This window comes from Carcharhinus amblyrhynchos, chromosome 1 (assembly GCF_965287045.1).
Source record: "Carcharhinus amblyrhynchos chromosome 1, sCarAmb.v2.hapA, whole genome shotgun sequence".
NCBI classification, from domain to species: Eukaryota; Metazoa; Chordata; class Chondrichthyes; order Carcharhiniformes; family Carcharhinidae; genus Carcharhinus; species Carcharhinus amblyrhynchos.
In genome coordinates, this window is record NC_137324.1 from 5581116 (window position 1) to 5599015 (window position 17900).

The 17900-nt window shown below is 45.9% G+C and overlaps 2 protein-coding genes across 4 annotated transcripts in view; one reads left to right on the forward strand and one right to left on the reverse strand.

Moving 5' to 3' along the window:
* Positions 1-17900, reverse strand: part of c20h2orf81 (chromosome 20 C2orf81 homolog) — a 53694-nt gene that overhangs the window by 18555 nt on the left and 17239 nt on the right. The window lies entirely within an intron of this gene.
* wdr54 (WD repeat domain 54) overlaps positions 6792-17900 on the forward strand; it is a 44620-nt gene continuing 33511 nt past the window's right edge. For 2 of the 3 annotated variants that reach the window (XM_080189560.1, XM_080189624.1), the window contains exons 1-4: positions 6792-6925; positions 9862-10087; positions 13510-13572; positions 15658-15724. In XM_080189560.1, the coding sequence (XP_080045686.1) occupies positions 9863-10087; positions 13510-13572; positions 15658-15724 (355 nt within the window). In that variant the 5' untranslated portion in view covers positions 6792-6925; position 9862. The remainder of the gene's footprint in view (positions 6926-9861; positions 10088-13509; positions 13573-15657; positions 15725-17900) is intronic. The other variant, XM_080189702.1, reaches the window with a different exon arrangement.

The window sequence follows — 17900 nt, forward strand, 5'->3', positions numbered from 1 at the left end:
CGTGTTGACTGGGAGTGTCTCAGAGGGAAGTGTTGACTCGTTAGAGAAAATCTCCATTACAAGGGAGGAACATAAGAACATAAGAAATAGGAGCAGGAGTTAGGCCAACTAGCCCTTCGAGCCTGCCCCGCCATTCAATAAGATCATGGCTGATCTGTCTTGGCTCAGCCCCACATTCCCGCCCTCTCCCCATAACCCTTAATCCCCTCGCTTATCAAAAACCCAACAACCCGCGTCTTAAAAATATTTAGCGAGGTAGCCTCCACCACTTCAATGGTCAGAGAATTCCAGAGATTCACCACCCTTTGAGTGAAGAAGTTCCTCCTCAACTCCGTTCTAAACCGCCCCCCCTTTATCTTGAGGCTGTGCCCCCTAGTCCTACTATCCTTTCTGAGCGGGAAGAGTCTCTCTACCTCTATCCTATCCATCCCATTCATCATCTTATACGTCTCAATGAGATCTCCCCTCATTCTTCTAAACTCTAAGTGTTAGGTTTTTTAGGGAACATTAAAACTGACAAATCCCCACGGCCTGATGGCATCTATCCTAGACTGCTCAGGGAGATGAAATTGCTGGGCCTCTGACGGAAATCTTTGTCTCTTCATTGGACACAGGTGAGGTCCCTGAGGATTGGAGGACAGTGAATGTGGTACCATTATTTAAGAACGGTAGCAAGGATAACTCAGGTAATTATAGGCCGTGAGCTTGACGTCTGTGGTAGGGAAATTGTTGGAGAGGATTCTTAGAGATAGGATGTATGCACATTTAGAACAGAATAATCTCATTCGTGATTGATAGCATGGTTTTGTAAGAGGGAGGTCATGACTCACAAATTTAATAGAGATTTTTGAGGAGGTGACAAAAACGGTCGATGAGGGAAGGGCCGTGGATGTCATCTATATGGATTTTAGTAAAGCGTTTGACAAAGTCTCTCATGGCAGGTTGGTGCAAAAGGTTAAATCTCATGGGATAAAAGGAGAGGTGGCTAGATGGGTAGAGAACTGGCTTGGCCACAGAAGACAGAGGTAGCAGTGGAAGGGTCTTTTTCCGGCTGGAGGTCTGTGACCAGTGGTGTTCCGCAGGGCCCTGTACTGGGACCTCTGCTATTTGTGATATACATATAAATGATTTGGAAGAAAATGTAACTGGTGTGATCAGTAAGTTTGCGGATGACACGAAGATGGCTGGACTTGCGGATAGCGATGAACATTGTTGAAGAATACAGCAGGATATAGATAGGCTGGTAAATTGGGCAGAGAAATGGCAGATGGAATCTAATCCAGATAAATGCGAAGTGATGCATTTTGGTAGGACTAATGTAGGGGAGAGCTATACAATAGATGGCAGAACCATCAAAAGTACAGGCACACAGAGGGACTTGGGTGTGCAAGTCCAGAGAACTTTGAAGGTGGCAGCACAGGTGGAGAAGGTGGTGAAGAAGGCATATGGCATGCTTGCCTTTATAGGATGGGGTATAGAGTGTAAACATTGACGTCTGATGTTGGTTAGGCCACAGTTGGTCGCCGCACTACCAGAAGGATGTGGAGGCTTTGGAGAGAGTACAGAGAAGGTTTACCAGGATGATGCCTGGTATGGAGGGTCTTAGCGATGAGGAAAGATTGGGTAAACTGGGGTTGTTCTCCCTGGAAAGACGGAGAATGAGGGGAGACCTAATAGAGGTGTCTAAAATTATGAGGGGTATGGATAGGGTAAACAGTAGGAAGATTTTTTCCAGGTCGGAGGTGACAAACATGAGAGGTCACAGGTTCAAGGTGAGGGGGGAGGGGTTTAACTCAGATATCAGAAGGATATATTTTACACCGAGGGTGGTGGGGGCCCGGGATGCACTGCCAAGCAGGGTGGTGGAGGCGGACACGCTGGGATTGTTTAAGACTTAGCTGGATAGTCGCATGAGCAGACTGGGAATGGAGGGATACAAAAGAATGGTCCAGTTGGACCAATGAGCAGCACAGGCTTGGAGGGCCGGAGGGCCTGTTTCCTGTGCTGTATTGTTCTTTGTTCTAAATAGAGAGGAATAAGAACGTGTTCCAGAAGACATTCTACAAAGTATCTCATAAAAGGTTAAGTCATAAGAGTCCAGAGTGTTGGAGGTAGTATTTTGGCATGGATAGAGAACTGACTAATGGGCAGACAACAGTGAGTGGGGATCTGTAACCAATGAGGTTCCACAGGGGTCAATACTGGGACAGCAACTGTTTATAATTTTTATTTATTCAACTGTGGGACATGGGCATTGATGGCTGGCCAACATTTATTGCTCATCCCTAGTTGCCCTTGGGAAGCAGTTGAAAGTCAACCATATTGCTGTGACTCTGAAATATACATCTCTATATATTTCACTATCACTATATATCTCTATATATTTCACTATCTCTCTATCTCTTACCCTCTATCTGCGTCTCTGTCTCTGTCTATCACCTTCTATCTCTATATATTTCACTATCTTTCTGTATCTGTTACCCTCTATCCGGGTCTCTATCTCTGTCAATCACTATATATCTCTATAAATTTCACTCTCTCTGTCTATATCTCTTATCCTCCATTTGGGTCTCTATCTCTCTATCACTGTATATCTCTAGATATTTCACTGTCTGTCCCTGTAATCTAACCCTCTATGGGGTCTCTATCACCATACATCCCTATATATTTCACTCTTTCTCTCTATACCTCTTACCCTCTTTTCGGGTCTCTTTCTTTCTCTCTATCACTATATATCTGTATATATTTCATGATCTCTCTCTGCATCTATTACCCTCTATCTCGGTCTCTGTCTCTCTGTCTGTCACTATATAGCTCTATATATTTCACTATCTCTCTATCTCTTACCCTCTATCTGGGTCTCTGTCTCTGTCTGTCACTATATAGCTCTATATATTTCACTATCTCTCTATCTCTTACCCTCTATCTGGGTCTCTATACATCCATACATATTTCACTCTTTCTCTCTATATCTTTTACCCTCTTTTTGGGTCTCTTTCTTTCTCTCTATCACTATATATCTGTATATATTTCACTATCTCTGCATCTCTTACCCTCTATCTGGGTCTCTACCTCTCTGTTTATCACTATATATCTCTACATATTTCACTATTACTCCCTGTATCTCTTATCCTCTATCTGGGTCACGATCTCTGTCTATCTCGATACATCACTGTATATTTCACTATTTCTTTCTGTACCTCTTACCCTCTATTCAGGTCTATCTCTCTGTCTGTCTATATACATATATATATCTCTATACATTTCACAAGCTCTTTCCACATCTCTTACCTTCTATTTGGGTCTCTATCTCTGTTTATCACTATATGTCTCTCTATATTTCACTATCTCTCTGAATGTCTTATATTCTATCTCTGTCTAGCATTATATATCTCTATACATTTCACTATCTCTCTATAATCTCTGATCCTGTATTCGGGTCTCTATCTCTCTTTCTCTATCACTATATCTATCTCTATATGTTTCGCTATCTCTATATATCTCTTACCCTCTTTCTGGTCTCTATATCTCTCCCTATCACTATCTATCTCTATATATTTCACAAACTCTCTCTTATCTCTGACCCACTATGCGAGTCTCTATCCCTCTGTCAATCACTATATAATCACTATATATTTCACTATCTCCGTATATCTCTTACTCTGTATTTGGGTCTCTCTCTCTCTATCACGATATATATATATCTATATATTTCACAATCAATCTCTACACCTCTTACCCTCTATTCAGGCCTCTATCTCTTTATTACTATATATGTATTTGGGTCTCTCTCTCTCTCTCTCTCTCTCTATCACGATATATATATATCTATATATTTCACAATCAATCTCTACACCTCTCACCCTCTATTCAAGCCTCTATCTCTTTATTACTGTATATAATTTCACTAACTCTCTCTGTGTCTCTTATCTTCTCTCTGGGTCTCTATCTCTCTGTCTGTCACTAAAAATCTCTATATATCACACAATCTCCCTCTGTATCCCTTATCCTCGATCTGGCTTTCCATCTCCATTGGGGCAGCACGGTAGTGCAGTGGTTAGCACTGCTGCTTCGCAGCTCCAGGGACCTGGGTTCAATTCCCGGCTCAGGTCACTGTCTGTGTGGAGTTTGCACATTCTCCTCGTGTCTGTGTGGGTTTCCTCCGGGTGCTCCAGTTTCCTCCCACAGGCCAAAGATGTGCAGGTTAGGTTGATTGGCCATGCTTAAATAACCCCTTAGTGTCCTGAAACGCGTAGATTAGAGGGATTAGTGGGTAAAATGTGTAGGGATATGGGGTAGGGCCTGGGTGGGATTGTGGTCAGTGCAGACTCAATGGGCTGAAGGGCCTCTTTCTGCACTGTAGGGATTCTACGATCTCTCTCTATCACTCAAAGTATCTCACTTTCTCTGTATATATTTATTGTATCTATTTGCATATAAAATTGACATACCTCTCCCTTTCTCTATTGACTCTGTCCGTATATATTTATATGATTACATATCACTGCCTCTGGTTATATTTATGTGATATGTTATATATTTATCGATATATAGCTCTGTCTCCATTCACTCTCTCCAGTTATATTTATATTTATATATTTCTAACTCTCTCTTGGTTATATTTATATATTTCTAATCCCCTCTCTACTCACTCTCTCTGGTTACATTTATATTTATATATTTCTAACTCTCTCTATTCACTCTCTCTGGTTATATTTATATATTTCGAACTCTCTCTCTATTCACTCTCTCTGGTTATATTTATATATTTCGAACTCTCTCTCTATTCACTCTGAATGGTTATATTTATATATTTCTAACTCTGTCTCTATTCACTCTCTCTGGTTATATTTATATTTATATATTTCTGACTCTGTCTCTATTTAGTATCTCTGGTTATATTTATATTTATATATTTCTAACTCTGTTACTAGAGAGGTGGTGCGCGACAGACTGGAGGGGCTGATTGTGGACAAGTCCCCAGGACCGGATGGAATGCATCCGAGGGTTCTGAAAGAAATGGCGGAGGTGATAGTGGATGCCTTGGTGGTTATTTTCCAGACGTCGCTGGATTCCGGGGAAGTGCCGGAGGATTGGAAAACGGCTAATGTTACGCCGTTGTTTAAGAAGGGTGCCAGGCAAAAGGCGGGGAATTACAGGCCGGTTAGTTTAACGTCTGTGGTAGGTAAAATGTTAGAATCCGTCATTAAGGAGGAAATTGCGAGGCATCTTGAAGGGAATTGCTTGATAGGGCAGACGCAACACGGTTTCATTAAAGGGAAGTCGTGTCTGACCAATTTACTGGAGTTCTATGAGGATGTGTCTAGGGCGGTGGATAGAGGAGAGCCGGTGGATGTGGTCTTTCTGGATTTTCAGAAGGCGTTTGATAAGGTACCTCACAAGAGGTTACTGCAGAAGGTCAGAGGACATGGAGTTGGGGGTAGGGTGTTAGCGTGGATAGAGGATTGGTTGTCAAATAGGAGGCAGAGAGTGGGGGTCAATGGGTGCTATTCGGATTGGCGGTTGGTGACTAGTGGGGTGCCCCAGGGGTCGGTGCTGGGGCCTCAGCTATTTACCATTTATATAGATGATCTGGAGGAGGGAACCGAGTGTAGGGTGTCGAAATTTGCTGATGACACCAAGATTGGGGGAAAGGCAAATTGTGCGGAGGGTGTGGAGAGTCTGCAGAAGGATCTAGATAGGCTGGGCGAATGGGCCAGGAAATGGCAAATGGAATTTAATGTTGGCAAGTGTGAGGTGGTCCACTTTGGTAGGAAGAATGGTAGGAAGGACTATTACTTACGTGGCGAAAAACTGCAGCAGGCGACGGTGCAGAGGGACCTCGGAGTCCTTGTGCATGAGTCGCAAAAACCCAGCCTGCAGGTGCAGCAGGTGGTCAGGAAGGCGAATGGGATGCTGGCCTTCATAGCGAGGGGGATTGAATATAAAAGTAGGGAGGTCTTGCTGCAGCTGTATAGGGCATTGGTGAGGCCGCAGCTGGAGTACTGTGTGCAGTTTTGGGCGCCGCACCTGCGCAAGGATATTTTGGCCCTGGAGGGAGTGCAGAGGAGGTTTACTAGGCTGATACCGGAGTTGAGGGGGTTGAGCTATGAGGAGAGGCTGAATAAACTAGGCTTGTACTCGTTAGAGTTTAGAAGAATGAGGGGAGATCTCATTGAGACGTATAAGATGATGAATGGGATGGATAGGATAGAGGTGGAAAGACTCTTCCCGCTCAAAAAAGACAGTAGGACTAGGGGGCACTGCCTCAAGATAAAGGGGGGGCGGTTCAGAACGGAGTTGAGGAGGAACTTCACTCAAAGGGTGGTGAATCTCTGGAATTCTCTGCCCGTTGAAGTGGTGGAGGCTGCCTCGCTAAATATTTTTAAGAAGCGGGTTGATGGGTTTTTGATAAGAGAGGGGATTAAGGGTTATGGGGAGAGGGCGGGAAAGTGGAACTGAGCCACGACAGATCAGCCATGATCTTATTGAATGGCGGGGCAGGCTCGAAGGGCCAGATGGCCTACTCCTGCTCCTATTTCTTATGTTCTTATGTTCTATTCTCTCTGAATGGTTATATTTATATTTATATATTTCTAACTCTCTCTCTATTCACTCTGAATGGTTATATTTATATATTTCTAACTCTCTCTCTATTCACTCTGAATGGTTATATTTATATTTATATATATTTCTCACTCTCTTACCCTCTCTCCGGGTGTTGCTGCTCTGGGACTCGCTCCGTTTCCCGGCAACAGGCCACGCCCCCCGCTCCCGCTGCAGTCGCCATGGTTACCGCGGCCTAGCGCTCGGCGCAGCCTGACCAACACAGAGAGTGGACACGGCGCGGTGAATCAACCCAGCCCGGGAACACAGGGAGAGAGTGACAGAGCGCACGGCCCGGATAGACCAACAACAGGAGCAGGTTAGAGAGACTGATTATAGAGAGAGTGCCCCACACAGAGACACTGACACTGACCCACAGAGAGAGAGAGACACTGACCCACAGAGAGAGAGAGAGAGAGACACTGACCCACAGAGAGAGAGAGAGAGACACTGACCCACAGAGAGAGAGAGAGACACTGACCCACAGAGAGAGAGAGAGAGAGAGACCCTGACCCACAGAGAGAGAGAGAGAGACACTGACCCACAGAGAGAGAGAGAGAGACACTGACCCACAGAGAGAGAGAGAGACACTGACCCACAGAGAGAGAGAGAGACACTGACCCACAGAGAGAGAGCGACACTGACCCACAGAGAGAGAGAGAGAGATACTGACCCACAGAGAGAGAGAGAGAGAGACACTGACCCACAGAGAGAGAGAGAGAGACACTGACCCACAGAGAGAGAGAGAGAGACACTGACCCACAGAGAGAGAGAGAGACACTGACCCACAGAGAGAGAGAGAGAGAGAGAGACCCTGACCCACAGAGAGAGAGAGAGAGACACTGACCCACAGAGAGAGAGAGAGAGACACTGACCCACAGAGAGAGAGAGAGACACTGACCCACAGAGAGAGAGAGAGACACTGACCCACAGAGAGAGAGAGAGCGACACTGACCCACAGAGAGAGAGAGAGAGATACTGACCCACAGAGAGAGACACTGACCCACAGAGAGAGAGAGAGAGAGACACTGACCCACAGAGAGAGACACTGACCGACAGAGAGAGAGAGAGAGACACTGACCCACAGAGAGAGAGAGAGAGAGACACTGACCCACAGAGAGAGACACTGACCGACAGAGAGAGAGAGAGAGAGACACTGACCCACAGAGAGAGAGAGACACTGACCCACAGAGAGAGAGAGAGAGAGACACTGACCCACAGAGAGAGAGAGACACTGACCCACAGAGAGAGAGAGACACTGACCCACAGAGAGAGAGAGAGAGAGAGACACTGACCCACAGAGAGAGAGAGAGAGAGACACTGACCCACAGAGAGAGAGAGAGAGAGACACTGACCCACAGAGAGAGAGAGAGACACTGACCCACAGAGAGAGAGAGAGAGAGACACTGACCCACAGAGAGAGAGAGAGAGAGACACTGACCCACAGAGAGAGAGAGACACTGACCCACAGAGAGAGAGAGAGAGACACTGACCCACAGAGAGAGAGACACTGACCCACAGAGAGAGAGAGACACTGACCCACAGAGAGAGAGAGACACTGACCCACAGAGAGAGAGAGAGAGAGAGACACTGACCCACAGAGAGAGAGAGAGAGAGATACTGACCCACAGAGAGAGACAGAGAGAGACACTGACCCACAGAGAGAGAGAGAGAGAGAGACACTGACCGACAGAGAGAGAGAGAGAGAGACACTGACCCACAGAGAGAGAGAGAGAGAGATACTGACCGACAGAGAGAGAGAGAGAGAGACACTGACCCACAGAGAGAGAGAGAGAGAGATACTGACCCACAGAGAGAGACAGAGAGAGACACTGACCCACAGAGAGAGAGAGAGAGAGACACTGACCCACAGAGAGAGAGAGAGAGACACTGACCCACAGAGAGAGAGAGAGAGACACTGACCCACAGAGAGAGAGATACTGACCCACAGAGAGAGACAGAGAGAGACACTGACCCACAGAGAGAGAGAGAGAGACACTGACCCACAGAGAGAGAGAGAGACACTGACCCACAGAGAGAGAGAGACACTGACCCACAGAGAGAGAGAGAGAGATACTGACCCACAGAGAGAGAGAGAGAGAGACACTGACCCACAGAGTGAGAGAGACACTGAACCACAGAGAGAGAGAGAGAGACACTGACCCACAGAGAGAGAGAGAGAGAGAGACACTGACCCACAGAGAGAGAGACACTGACCCACAGAGAGAGAGAGAGAGACACTGACCCACAGAGAGAGAGAGAGACAGATAGACACTGACCCACATAGAGAGAGAGAGACACTGACCCACAGAGACAGAGAGAGAGACACTGACCCACGGAGTGAGACAGAGAGAGAGAGAGAGAGACACTGACCCACAGAGAGAGAGAGAGAGAGAGAGAGAGACTGACCCACAGAGAGAGAGAGAGACACTGACCCACAGAGAGAGAGACACTGACCCACAGAGAGAGAGACACTGACCCACAGAGAGAGAGAGAGACACTGACCCACAGAGAGAGAGAGAGACACTGACCCACAGAGAGAGAGAGAGAGAGACACTGACCCACAGAGAGAGAGAGAGAGACACTGACCCACAGAGAGAGAGAGAGAGACACTGACCCACAGAGAGAGAGACACTGACCCACAGAGAGAGAGAGAGAGAGACACTGACCCACAAAGAGAGAGAGAGACACTGACCCACAGAGAGAGAGAGACACTGACCCACAGAGAGAGAGAGAGAGAGACTGACACTGACCCACAGACAGAGAGAGGGACTGACACTGACCCACAGACAGAGAGAGGGACTGACACTGACCCAGAGAGAGAGAGAGAGACACTGACCCACAAAGAGAGAGAGAGAGAGAGAGACACTGACCCACAGAGAGAGAGAGAGAGAGAGACACTGACCCACAGAGAGAGAGAGACACTGACCCACAGAGAGAGAGAGACACTGACCCACAGAGAGAGAGAGACACTGACACTGACCCACAGACAGAGACTGACACTGACCCAGAGAGAGAGAGACTGACACTGACCCACAGAGAGAGCGAGAGAGATAGAGAGAGACTGACACTGACCCAGAGAGAGAGAGAGAGGATGTGGTAAATGGGATTAGATCACATTTTCAGTGTGTGCCTAGATAGGGTCGTGGGTAAGTAAGCTGGTTATCATATGATGAACCTAATGGCTTCCTTGTCCAATTTGCATCTTTAAAAGTATGTTTTAACCTAATGAAGATTGTACGTTTGTTGTTGCAGTATGTACAAGAGGGAGAAGAGCATTCAGATTAAGAGCAGTGCTTCAGCCTTCTACAACAACCTCAGCATCCTGCCCATCACTGACAAGAACCTTACCTACTTCGCTGTCATCCATGGCAGCGTAGTGAACATGGTTAGTGCTTCCACGGACGGCCTCAACCTCTCTCATCGGCAGCTGCAGTCCAAGGAGGGAGGCATGGTGCATGGCACTTCCTTAATCATGCAGGTATTGACTCACTGCTTTCATTGCTCAAATGTCCTCTCATCCTCCAAACATTGGCTAGGCTAAGGGCTAACTGGAGCTTCTCAGTCTTCACAGTGGCAGCTTGATGACGTGAACTCATTTCTTCCATGTATCTCTGCACCACCTAGATAGAGCACTGTGCCCCCTTCACCCTTGATCTTGACACTTTTGTCATTCATAAAGGAAATAGAGTACGTTGCCGATATGCGGAACCAAAAAAGAACTTGGATGCCAAGGAATACACATACAGCACTGGATCGGAAAAAATGGGAGGCTAAGGATAGATTCAAGGGGCTGAAAGCAATGAATGCCCTAGAGGTGTACAGAAAGTGCAGGGGAGGAGGGACTACTTAGAAAAGAAATTTGGAGAGCCAAGAGGGGGCATTAAAAACACTGGGGGAAAAATAAAGGCAAACCTCAAGGTATTTTCTAAGTATATTAAAGACAAGAGAGTAAACCTGGAAAGAGTACGGCCCATTAGGGACCAAAGTGGCAATCTGTGTGTGGAGTCGAAAGACGTAGGTGAGGAATTAAATGAGTATTTTGCATCTGTGCTCACAATGAGGAAGGATGATCTAGGTGTAGAAAGAGGTGGTATGTGATATAATTGAACAAATTAACACTGGGCGAGAGGATGTGTTGACAGCTTTAGTGGCCTTAAAATTGGATAAATCCCCTGGCCCAGATGAAATGTATCTTAAACTGCTATGAACATAAGAACATAAGAAATAGGAGCAGGAGTAGGCCATCTGGCCCTTCGAGCCTGTCCCGCCATTCAATAAGATCATGGCTGATCTGTCGTGGCTCAGTTGGCAAGGGGGAAGATTGCAGGGGCTCTGACACTAATTTTCAAATCCACTCTGGCCACAGGTTTGTTATGATGTGGGTATGCTGGCGTTGGACTGGCGTAAACACAGTAAAAGGTCTGACAACACCAGGCTTTAGTCCAACCGATTTATTTGATAATAGACTCACAAGCTTTTGGGTTAGTCCTTTCGTCAGGTGAATGGAGAGTTCTGGCCTCAGACAGAGCATATAAAGCACAGACAGTTCAGAGATTACTGATTAGAATGCGAATCCTTACACCTAACCTGCTGTTCAAGACCTGAAGTGGCTGACAATGTGAGTGGAAGGAGCACTGATCACAGGTTAAAGAGATGTGTATTGTCTCCAGACAGCACAGATTCGCATTCTAATCAGTAATCTGTAAACTGTCTGTGCTTTATACGCTCTGTCTGAGGCCAGAACTCTCCATTTACCTGACGAAGGGACTAACCCGAAAGCTTGAGTCTATTATCAAATAAATCGGTTGGACTAAAACCTGGTGTTGTCAGACTTTTTACACAGGTTTGTTGCCGGAGGACTGGAGGACAGCTCCATTATTTCAGGAATGGAAATAGAGAGAAAAAAATAGCAATTCACAAAACAGTGAGGCTAACAGTGAGTAGGGAAATTATTAGAAAAAATTCTGAGGGACAAGAATTAACCTCTACTTGGAGATTAAGGATTAATCAAGAATAGTCAGCATGGCTTTGTCAGAGTCCAACAAATTTGATTGAAGTTTTTGAAGAGGTGACTAAGTGTGTGGATGATGTAACCAGCCTGGACTTCAGTAAGACTTTGAACAAACTGCCGCATTGAAGACTGATCAAAATAAAAGCCCACGGAATACATGTCAATTTGGTAAATGGGATCCAAAATTGGCTGGTGGCAGGGGGCAGAGGGTGATGGTTGAAGGTTGTTTTGTGGCTGGAAGCCTGTGTCCAGTGGTATTCCGCAGGGATCCCTTGATGTTTGTAGTGTCGGCGGGGGAGTGTGGGTATGATCAGTAAGTTCAAGATGACGTGAAAATTGGTGGTGTGAATAATGAGGTGGAAAGCTTAGATTACAGACTGTTATAGATGGGCTGGTCAGATGGACAGAACAGTGGCAAATGAAATTTAACCTGAAAGTATGAGGTGATGCATTTTGGGAGGACAAACAAGGCAAGGGAATACACAATGAACAGTCAGATGCTAGGAAGTACAGAGAACCAAATGGACGTTGGGGTGCATGTCCAAAGATCCCTGAACGTTACAGGACAGGTAATAAGGTGGTTAAGAAGGCACATTGGATTCTTGCCTTTATCAGCCTTTATCAGGAAATTATGATGGAGCTGTATAAAATGTGTTAGGCCATAGCTAGAGCACTGGGTGCAGTTCTAGTCAGCACACCATAGGAAGGATATGAAGAGGAGGTTTACCAGGATGTTGCCTAGGCTGGAGCATTTCAGCTATGTGGTTAGGTGGATTGCTAAATTGCCCCTTAGTGTCAGGGGGACTAGCTAGGGTAAATGTACAGGATTATGGGGATAGGACATAGGCGATACTGTGGTCAGTGCAGACTTGACTGGCCAAATGGCCTCCTTGTGCACTATATGATTCTATGAAATTCTGTGAATGAGCACTTGAAATGTCATTGCATACAAACCTACAGACCAAGTATTGGAAATTGGGATTAGAATAGTGTTCGATGTCTGCCACAGACATGATGGGCTGAAGGGTCTCTTTGAGTTGTAAACCTCTATGACTCTTATAGCACCTGCAATGATGTCTGGTCATAATGTCACGTGAATCACAGGTGGTTTGTTAACTCTAGAGTGCAATTTATGAAGAATAGTACTGAAGCCAATCTTTATGCCCTTTTTAGAAAATATATTTATTTAGGGAAGGTGTGGAGGGAGCTTTATTTTGTATTGTGGGTGGCACAGTGGTTAACACAGCTGCCAGGCACCCAGGTTCAATTCTGGCTTTGGGTCACTGTCTGTATGGAGTTTGCATGTTCTCCCCATGTCTGTGTGGGTTTCCCCTGGGTGCTCTGGTTTCCTCCCACAGTTCAAAGATATTTGGATTAGGTTGATTGGCCACTAAATTGACCCTGAATGTCAGGGGATTAGCAGAGTAAATATGTGGGGTTACAGGGCAGTGCAGTCTTAATGGGCTGAATGACCTCATTCTGCACTGTAGGAATTCTCTCATTTTATCTACAGTTCTGGGAGTGTTTGATGGGGACAGTGTAGAGGGAGCTTTACTCTGTATCTAACCCCGTGCTGTACCTGTCCTAGGAGTGTTTGATGGGGACAGTGTAGAGGGAGCTTTACTCTGTATCTAACCCCGTGCTGTACCTGTCCTGGGAGTGTTTGATGGGGACAGTGTAGAGGGAGCTTTACTCTGTATCTAACCCCGTGCTGTACCTGTCCTGGGAGTGTTTGATGGGGGACAGTGTAGAGGGAGCTTTACTCTGCATCTAACCTATGTTGCAGCCGAGCAGGAGTGTTTGAAGACAGTGATGTCTCTCGCATTGTGAAAACTTAGACACTGAACTACAAAGCATTGCTGAATTTGTTCCCTTCTGCCTTTATCCAGGCTTCATGGTGTGTGTTGCCTTCTCGAGTTCTCCTGGTAGTGGCGTCACAGAAAGGTATTCAGGTAATGGAGGAGCAGAGATGGAGCTCGAGTAAATCTGAATCCACAACCAAGTATCTCTGCAGTATATTCTCATTTTCAAATTTCCATCCTTGTTTTCAAATCTCTCTCCCTTCTGTAATCTACTCTAGCTCCATAACTCTGCAAAATAACTATATTCCTTTAACTTGAGCCTCTCATGTGGCCCTGATTTTATCACTCCTCCTTTGGTGACTGTGCCTTCAATTGCTGAGGCTCTAAGCTCTGGAATTCCTTCAGTACACCTCTCTACATTGTTCTCTTACACTAAAACACACCTTAAAACCTATCTTTTGCCCAAGGTTTTGGTGATCTAACTTAATATCTCTAGATGTTAAGTCAGATCACCAAAAAGATATTAACACCTCCAGGTAGGGCAGAGGTAGAGAGATTCTTCCTGCTTAGAAAGGAAAGCAGAGCTAGAGGGCTCAGCCTCAAAATAAGGGGGGGGGTAGTTTAGATCGGAGTTGAGGAGAAACTTCTTCACTCAAAAGGTGGTGAATCTCTGGAATTCTATGCCTGTTGAAGTGGTGGAGGCTACTTCGCTGAATATATTTAAGTCACGGGTAGTTAGATTTCTGATAGACAAGGGAATTAAGGGTTATGGGGAGAAAGTGGGAAAGTGGAACTGATCCACTTCAGATCAGCCATGATCTTATTGAATGGCGGGGCAGGCTCGAAGGGCTAGGTGGCCTACTCCTACTCCTATTTCTTATGTTCTTAATATCTCCTTATACAGCTTGGTGTCATAATTCCTGTTCAGTGCCTTGGAATGCTTGATTCCGTTACTGGTGCTGAATAAATATTTGTTGTTGTTGCAGTTATACACCGAGGTGCTTGCAAATGAAACCATTATAAATTCCCTTTAGCTTCTTTTTGAGGCTGTCAACATAATATAAAGGACTTGCAGTTTGTGAGATTGCAAAACTGAATACTAGTGAATAGTCTTCAACACAGTGTAGTTTAATCAGCTCATATCTACACTGTATCTTTTTGGCAAAAGATGGTGTGTGTTAAATGGGACAAGGTGAGATGAGGAGGGAGATGGAAGGGTTATTGTGTGTGCTACATGGAGCAGTGAGATTAGGCTCTGATCAGGAGAGTGATTAGTGAGGAGGGGTTGAAGAATTTGTTGTTTCCAAAAATTATTGCCCCCTTAATTTAGCTGTGATATTTTCTCCTTATAGGATATAGCACTCAAAAGCAGTAGGCCATTCTGCCCTTCAAGCCTGCTCCACCACTCAGTAGGACTATGCTTCTGACCTCAGCTCCACTTTACTATACTCTCTCAATATCCCTGACTACCTTGTCTATCAAAAATATAACTCAGTCCCGAATAAATAAACTGCCACAGCCTTTGCTACCCACCAGGGCAGAAAATTCCGTAATGACACTCTGATAGAAACATCCTCCTCATCTCTGTCTTAAAATGGAGATCTCTTATTATTAAACAATGTCCTCTATCTCAGTGTCCCCCACAAGGAAAACATCCTCTGGGTAAAGCTATCAATTTCCAGGGTCTTGGCGAGATCACATCTGGAATACTGTATACTAGTTTTGGTCTCCTTACTTAAAAAAAATCACCATTTTAGAAGCAATTCAGAGAAGGTTCACTCACCTCATTTTTGGAATAACAGGTTTGTCGCAAGGATCTTGTTCTTTTCAATAAGATCACCTCTCATTCTTCTAAACTCCAACGGATATCAACCTGTTCAACCTTTCTTCATGAGACAAACCTGTTATTCCAAAAATGAGATGAGTGAACCTTCTCTGAATTGCTTCTAAAATGGTGATTTTTTTTTAAGTAAGGAGACCAAAACTAGTACACAGTATTCCAGGTGTGATCTCGCCAAGACCCTGAAACTTCTCCACTTTTATATTCCATTTCCCTTGCAATCAGTGCTTCAGTGATCTAAAAGTTGCCATCCGATATAATGAGTTACTGTCAGTACATGACCATCGCTACTGTGATCTTGCACTTTTGTTACTGGATTGGTCTGTGACAATCTGCTAATTAATGAAATGGATATGTAACTGTTTCCAGCACACTTACTCTTTGCGTCTTTACAGATGTATGAATCGGATGGCTCCATCATGGTGTACTGGCACGCTATGGATACCCCTGAAGCACCAACAGGTATTAATGAAAATGTTCTGAAAGATTTTATTTACAGTATTGTTGATGCAGTGATACAGATCCTCAGAGCACTAGAGAAAACCTCTTGGCCCCAGAACTTCTAAGTTTGACCCACTGAGTGTTGAGATAAAGTGAAAACATTCTACCTGTTGTTTGAAGGGGTTCTAGTCTTGAAATCGCTGACCCCGTCAATGTCTCAGCTATGGTCTAGTAGAGCTTTCAACTCAGAGACAGAAGGTTCTGGCTTCAATCCTCACTGTGGAAACTTTAGCAAGTAATCTAGGCTTCAAGTGCAGCACTGAGTGAGTGCTGCACTGCCAATAGATCAGAATTGATGGAGGGCTGCTCTGTAAAAGACGTAGGACTGATGGAGGGTTGTCGTGTCAGAGGGTTGTCCTGTCACAAGTGGAAGGGTTGAGTGTGGTGGAAATAATCTTTTGAGGTGTGTCTACTACGGCACAGACAAGAAGGTCCAAAAGGCCTGTTTCTAAACTGTAATTTTCTATGGTTCTTTTCTGTGGCAGTAGAGAAGAAGGGCCGTTCAGTTTGAGGGGCAGTGCTGAAGGAATGCTGTCCTGATAGAGGGGGAATAAAAGGGAAATACTAGCCTGTAGAACAGACAGTACATGGAGGGCAGAAAGTTTAGACAAGACATGAGGAAAAATATTTTTAGGCAAAGGGTGGTGGGTGTCTGGAACTCACTGCCTCAGTTGATGGTGGAGGCAGAGACCCTAAACAAACGTAAAAAGTGCTTTCATTTGCAGGGCTGTGGGCTGGGCGCAGGAAGATGGGTTTAGAGGGAGTATCTGGGTCAGCATGGACAAGATGGGCCAAATGGTCTCCTTTTATGCTGTATCATTTCTATGGATTTAAGGGGAGTACTTACGGAGAGCTACTCTGACGGGGGAGTATTGAGGGAGAGCTGCTCTGATGGGGGAGTATTGAGGGAGAGCTGCTCTGATGGGGGAGTATTGAGGGAGAGCTGCTCTGATGGGGGAGTATTGAGGGAGAGCTGCTCTGACGGGGGAGTATTGAGGGAGAGCTGCTCTAACGGGGGAGTATTGAGGGAGAGAACAAAGAACAACCCAGCACGGGAAACAGGCTCTTCGGCCCAATGAGCCCGCGCCGCCGCATCCTCCTACACCTATTCTACCCTGCGTGTCTACGAATGGAACCCCTAACTTAGCCAGATTCAGGGGAAAATAGTGTCAATTTGGTAAACCAATCAGCCTAAGAGCACATCTTTGGGGTGTGGGAGGAAACCGGAGCGCCCGGAGGAAACCCACGCAACCACAGGGAGAATGCGCAAACTCCCACAGACACAGGCCCAAATCCATGTATCTGCACAGCCAGCAGTGCTAGTCACCGAGCTGTTGCGGCGCCCATCTACCGGTCCAGGATCAAGCACACACACCGACACGAAGTACGAGGCCACTCCCGGAACTTCCAAGAGCAGCCCACGCACGACCCACCATGTGCATGCCCCTCGTCTGACAACAACGTGGACCTCCACCTGCGGAATAAAAAGACAAAAACGTTAACATACAAGTCTGCATTTCCGGTGTCTCCCGAGGCTCTGACCCTATTTAATACCCCCTACTATAACCCTCCATCCCCGTTTCGCTCATGTGTCTACCTAACTAAACCTTAAACGAGTCCAACGTTCCTGCCTCCACCACCCTACTCGGTAGCGCGTTCCATACCCCCACGACCCTCTGTGTGAAAAACCTTCCTCTCACACCCAAATTATACCTCTCCCCCCTCACCCTGAGATCATGACCTCTCGTAATTGTACCCAGTCTAGGGAGCAGTCTCTCACTATTGACTCTATCTATTCCCTTCAGTATCTTATGTCTCCCCTCAATCTCCGTCTTTCCAAGGAGAAAAGGAGAGCTGCTCTGATGGGGGAGTATTGAGGGAGAGCTGCTCTGATGGGGGAGTATTGAGGGAGAGCTGCTCTGATGGGGGAGTATTGAGGGAGAGCTGCTCTGACGGGGGGAGTGTTGAGGGAGAGCTGCTCTGATGGGGGAGTATTGAGGGAGAGCTGCTCTGATGGGGGAGTATTGAGGGAGAGCTGCTCTGATGGGGGAGTATTGAGGGGGAGCTGCTCTGACGGGGGAGTATTGAGGGAGAGTTGCTCTGATGGGGGAGTATTGAGGGGGAGCTGCTCTGATGG